This window comes from Rousettus aegyptiacus, unplaced genomic scaffold (genome assembly GCF_014176215.1).
Source record: "Rousettus aegyptiacus isolate mRouAeg1 unplaced genomic scaffold, mRouAeg1.p scaffold_m13_p_4, whole genome shotgun sequence".
In the NCBI taxonomy this organism is placed as follows: Eukaryota; Metazoa; Chordata; class Mammalia; order Chiroptera; family Pteropodidae; genus Rousettus; species Rousettus aegyptiacus.
The window spans coordinates 119,928,348-119,933,905 of NW_023416307.1; the positions used below are offsets into that span (position 1 = coordinate 119,928,348).

The following is a 5,558-nucleotide window of genomic DNA, read 5'->3' on the forward strand; positions in this document are numbered from 1 at the left end:
TTTAGTAAAAAATCTATCATCTTCACTTATATGAAGTTCCCTAGAGTAGTCAAATTCATAGAGACGAGGAGAACAGTGGCTACTAGGAGTTGGGGGAAGGGGAATGGGGACTTAGTGTTTAATGAGAACCGAGTTTCAATTCTGCAAGATGAAGAGTTCTAGGATGGATGGTGGTAGTGGTGATTACACAACAGCATGAATGTACATAATGCCACTAACTGTACATTTAAAAACAGTTAAGATGGTTAATTTTGCTAGGTGTATTTTACAATTTAAAAATCTAACATTTCCCAGCTAGAACTGGAACAGAAACAGCCAAACAAAAGACATACACTGAATTCAGCAGAAAGCATGTTTCATGATAAACATTTACTTTCTATGCAAACCCTCAAAACCATACTGAGTTAGGTACTTCTATTATCTCAAGTCCAGAGAGGTGAAGTTATTTGTCTGATGACACACAGCAAGGATTTGATCTTAGGTTAATCTGACTACGAAGCCCAGGGTCTTAAACCATGGCCTTACTGTATGTTGAGCACTGAACTCACCCTCCTCAGGCCTGCGGTGCCTCCACATCCACTGCTTTCCAATGGAAATAAAAGGAACAGAAGGAAAATTATTGTTGGCGGAGCCCTAGGCACCGTAGGGTCCTGGAGAAATAAGGGGGCAAGGGTGCCAAAAGCTCAATGGGGGCATCCCTGGGCCTGGTGCCTGGGAGGTGGAGACAATGCAGGTGGAGGTGCAAGGGCAGCTGGGCAACTTGGGAGGGTGTTAGGTGTAGGCATCTGATGAGGGCTTCATCCAGAACCTGGGGTGAGAGAGGCATGTCGGCATTCAACCAGGTAAGTTCCAACCAGCTCTAACCAAAATGGGAGGGAGGCAAGTACTTCCTCCCTCCCTCCATGTCCATAGTGATTTCTTTTCCACATGTACACACACACACACACACACACACACACACACACACACACACACACACTCACACTATGGCAGAGACCAGCTAGGGGTTTGCCAAATTAGTTTCTGCCTGGGAATACAACTATAAACTACATTTCTCAGCCATGTGATTGAGTTCCAGCCAATGGAACAGGAGTGCAAATATATATATGTCACCAGACCTGGCCTATGAAAATCTCCCACTTGCTCAGGGACACACAGCAAGACAGGGCTACAGATAGCTTTAGAAGCCAAAAGGGCTGCCTCTCAGTCCCCAACTACCTAGCTAATGCCTGAAGGTGCTGCCCACCCTCACCCCCCAGTCTACCCCCAAAAGGCAGGAGGCAAATGAGCTTGGGTACCTGTCTTTGGGGCTTGATGCTCTCAGCTGGCAGCAGAAAGCGCTGGCCCAGAACGGTGCCCACACAGGTGGAATACCTGTGGTCCCCAAGCACAGGGCAGAGCTGCAGTGCCATGTGTACCTGTAGCTGACTGGGGAACACTGGAAGACAGAAGCAATAGGACAGATGGTGAGCAGCTGCTCTTTCTATCTCAGCTTATATTGTCTCTCCCCCTTTCCTCTGAGGAAACACCACCCCTCCATTCTCAGATTGGGTGGTTTTAGTGAGGTCAATGCTACTGTTCCTGCCTCCAGAGCAGGATACATGACCAGGTCAGGAGAGTCATAGCTGTCAATCACCTTGCCTGTGGGATTCACTCATGAAGAGAGGCAACTCTGAATTTATTGTTGAAGCTACTGGGAATAAGGAATACTCTTTCCCGGTAGGGTGCTAAACTGGTGGGGTGTAAGCCTAGAGCTGCTAGAGCTCCTAAGCCATCTCTGCCTTTACCAGGGGAGAGTCTTGGGAGAAAGCAGCCGATGTGCAGGAGGCGAGAAGAAACGGAGAAACAGCTTCCGAATGACATTCTCTGAGCCTCTGGATCCAGCCAAATCATGTGAGCCAAAAAATTACATTTTTTGGCATATACTAATTTGAAGATAGATCTGGGTAAGAAAAGTTAAGAGACAGCAAGTAGAATGAGAAGGTCAGACCTGCCTATTAGGCATTCAGAAGGAAGAGAATAGAGAGAATGTAAGAGGTGCAACATTTGAAGAGAGAACTTTCTGGGATAGATGACACACATTTATTTTCAGATTCAGGAAGCACAGTGAATCCTAAGCAAGGTAAATAAAATTAAACTCACACAAGATTCATCATAGTGAGTCTACAGAACACCAATGACAAAGAAGATCCTGAGACCAATAACTAAAAAAAAGTAGTGAGCTACAAAGGAATGACCATCAGACTGCCAGCAGAAGCACCACCTCCTCTATCTGGGCCTGGTCACATGCACCCTTGGGGTCCATCAAATGCTACCGAGGCTGCTACTAACACCATCACCTTCCTTCCACCCACTTGCCTCCCCAGTCATATATAGTTCTAAAGTCTGGCTGGGACTTCAGACTCACCTGTCAATGGCCGCAGCTGGACCAGGGCACAGCCAGAGCCAGTAGCCACCACACGGAAGTAGCTGAGGGTCCTCTTGACACCTTCTAGGATGTCCTTTCGGGATGGGGACTTCACTGGAACTACCTGTGGTGTCAGCCCCCAAGAATGAACAAGCTTCATACATACCTGGGAGCTATACCCAAACCCTTCTGGCTCCCAACAGACTCAGGACAGGACCACAGTATAGATATGCAGTGCTCACTTGCCTATTTTAGGGGACAGGAGGGCCAGCCACCCCAAGTCTATACCCTTGACTCCTCTGTAGGGGTAGTATGTCTGGAGGGTTTCCAATCCTTCCCCACCCAGACCCTGACTCACAAGATTGACACCGTCAATGTGTTCCAATTTCAGAGCTGCTTGGATCTTCCCCTCAGAGGTAGTTGGGATCCCATCAGTGACAGCCCTGTGAAAGAGGCAGGAGAAGGTCACACAGAGTGGCTTGCTGGGACCTCCCCACTGCCATGGGAGCTTCCCAACACCTCTCACCAGTAGGTGGCTATGGGTCTCTGGGCTCTCCGTGACTGGGTGAAGAACTTCTGGAGGCGGCTTGCTGTTTGGGGACAACTAGAGAGGAGTACAAGCCCAGAGGACTCCCTGGAAGGAGACAAATCACAAAAGTTAAAGTCCCTTAGGCTCAGCTACAAAAAAGGAAGGAACACTGACCTGATTAAGGCCAAACAGTAACACCAGACTATAACCCAAACCTCCTGAGAATGGCGGCTTCCTTGTGTTTGATAATAGGGCTATGTAGCTCCATGTCTTTCTCATTTTAGCCTGATCCCCAGGGAGCTCAGAGTCAAACATAACAATAACTACCAATTGCAGAGTGTCAGGCACTATCCTAGGAATTTTATATATATTAGCTCTGAAATAATTAAATTCCCCACAAACAAGCCCATGAGTCTGTGAAATTACAGAAATGTTTTATCTCAAGTACCATCTCTAAAAGATGGCTATTAGAGGAAAGAAAATCATGGATCAACTCCAAATACCTGCCATGAATATGGGTTTGGAGAAGTGACTACATACTGAACATAGGTATTATTAGCTCTATCTTATGAGTGAGGGAACTGAGGCTCACTGAGGTTTCATGCTTTGCCTAAGATCACAGTTTGCACATGAGAATTTGAACCCAGATCTGTCTGCTTCCTTCTTTATCTTGTATCTTATCTCTATGATCCCAAACTAGCTGTGGAAAATATCTTGGCTTATTTCCAAACAAGTGTTCCCCAACCCCAGATGGACACCTGTCTTTCTACCTTCCTATGACCACCACCACTTACTTCTCAGATGCTTGGACAACTTGGAGCTCCCTTTCTCCAAGCCCCAAGGACTGGCTCAGCTCTGGCAGCACCGAGAGCAATGTCAGCTCTCCTGGTTTCCCTGGAAAAAATAAAAGTTACTCCCAGAAGCAACTTTATCTCACCATCCCCTTCTCCTCATTATTCCCTCCCTCAGAGACATCAAATCCCCTTTCAATGCATCTCCTTTCCCGGCCCATACCTGTCACTGGAAGACCTTGTGGCTTGTTCAATGTCACTAGTGGTCCTGAAACATATATTACATGAACATCTTTGACAGCAAAAGCAGCAGTTTATAAAGTACTTTCTCAATTCACCTTATTATGTGACCCTACTACAACTCTCAGACATGTTATCAACCACACCCTAAACTGAATTTCTTTCTGACCTTTGCATATGCTAAGCTCGCTGCCACCTCAGGGCCTTTGCACTTGCAATTTCCTCTGTCCTAGATTTTCAAGTCTGGCTCCTTCATATATCTTGGCTCAAATGCTACCACCAAAGAGACCTAAATTCACTATCTAATGTCCGCCCCACTCCTATAATTCCTCACTATCATAACACCCAGTTTTATTCGTAGTACTGATCACTATAATTACTCACCATCATAACACCCAGTTTTATTCATAGTACTGATCACTAGTAAGAACCCTATTTATTCATTTCCTGTCTAATCCATTTCTCCTACTAAAATCTTGGATCCCTGAGAGGAGAAACCATATTTATCTTCTTCAGTACTGTATAGCTGTGTCTAGAATAGTGCCTGGAATGTAGCCTATGCTCAGTAAATAGTTGAGAAAAATTAAATTATTTTCCTAAAGCTACACAGCAAGCTGATTTTAGAGTCTAGATCTGATCCCAAAGCCTGTGTTTTGTCCATCAATGGGCAATTTATTATAGTAGTTCCCATTACGGAGTGTCTACTGTGTTCAAGACTCTCTAGTTCTTTATACTCTCCCACCCCACACCCCGATCCCCATAAAGCTGAGGCTCAGAGAGTTTATGTGGCTCGTCCCAGCTCATGCCGCTAATTGTCAGCAGAACCAGGATTTGACCCTAAAGGCTTTAGTAGGGAGCCCAGTCAGCCCCTCAGAAGGCCTGGAGCAGCAGGTTCCCCCCCCCCCCACCCCCCCGGGTCTCTGTGCAGCTGTCCCTCTCACCCTCACCTTTCTGGTCCACCACAGATGCCCTTAGCACATCAACCAGCTTCTCTCGACTGAGGCATTCTGGCTGCAAGAGCCCTGGAAAGGGCTGGTTCCCCGGGGTTCCCAACCATTTGCTGGAGCCTTGAGGTTGCCGCTGATGCCTGGAAAAGGTGGGGTATAAGCAACAAGGCAAGCATTTGTTTCTCTAAGCGCTGCTCATTTTATTTCACACACCTTTTCCCAAATCCTAATGAATGCCTCAGACTGCCTGAGCTGAGCTCTCTGAAAATTCAGATTCGACTGGCCCCATTTTACGGAGGTGAAAATAGGCTCAGAGAGGTCGAAAGGCTAATAATTATGGTCACACAACAGCTGAGATTAGAATCCTTATCTTCCTAACGCCAGATTCCGCACACAACTTTCCCCAGCCCCATCCGCCCTTCCATAAGAAGTGGTGCGGGGGTGTAATCACCGGGCCTCGGTCCCAAAACCTGTGGTTTTGAAAGCTGAGCCGACCCCTGATTCCAGCCACCAGCTTCTCGAGACGCAACCCAAAGTACGGAAGCCACTCATGTCCGCGAGCAAGGACAGTACGCATGTATCCGGAGGACAGCCCCTCCCCGCCTCGCCCACAGTGCACTGATTGGTCAGCTTGACTGTCAATC

General features: G+C 47.0%; 1 protein-coding gene across 2 annotated transcripts; it reads right to left on the minus strand.

Annotated features, from left to right (window-relative positions):
* Positions 1 to 338: 338 nt before the first annotated feature.
* RPUSD3 (RNA pseudouridine synthase D3) lies at positions 339 to 5,500 on the minus strand. 2 transcript variants are annotated; one of them, XM_016134468.2, is made up of 9 exons: positions 5,366 to 5,500; positions 4,915 to 5,054; positions 3,951 to 3,995; positions 3,731 to 3,830; positions 2,934 to 3,041; positions 2,766 to 2,850; positions 2,408 to 2,531; positions 1,299 to 1,438; positions 339 to 808 (listed from the first exon to the last, which is right to left on the minus strand). In XM_016134468.2, the coding sequence occupies exons 1-9, from the start codon at positions 5,464 to 5,466 to the stop codon at positions 617 to 619; spliced, it is 1,035 nt and encodes a 344-aa protein (XP_015989954.2). In that variant the 5' UTR covers positions 5,467 to 5,500; the 3' UTR covers positions 339 to 616. The 2 variants fall into 2 exon arrangements, with proteins under 2 accessions (XP_015989954.2, XP_015989955.2); XM_016134469.2 differs by lacking the exon at positions 3,951 to 3,995.
* Between the last annotated feature and the right edge of the window lie 58 nt (positions 5,501 to 5,558).

What these genes read in the sequence shown, in the direction of transcription:
- RPUSD3 (XM_016134468.2), bottom strand. Translation starts at nt 5,466, where the DNA reads ATGAGTGGCTTCCGTACTTTGGGTTGCGTCTCGAGAAGCTGGTGGCTG. An exon ending in AGACCCATAGCCACCTACTG is followed by an intron (nt 2,851 to 2,933) that starts GTGAGAGGTGTT and finishes CCTCTTTCACAG; the next exon opens with GGCTGTCACTGATGGGATCC. An exon ending in GCATCAAGCCCCAAAGACAG is followed by an intron (nt 809 to 1,298) that starts GTACCCAAGCTC and finishes CTCTCACCCCAG; the next exon opens with GTTCTGGATGAAGCCCTCAT.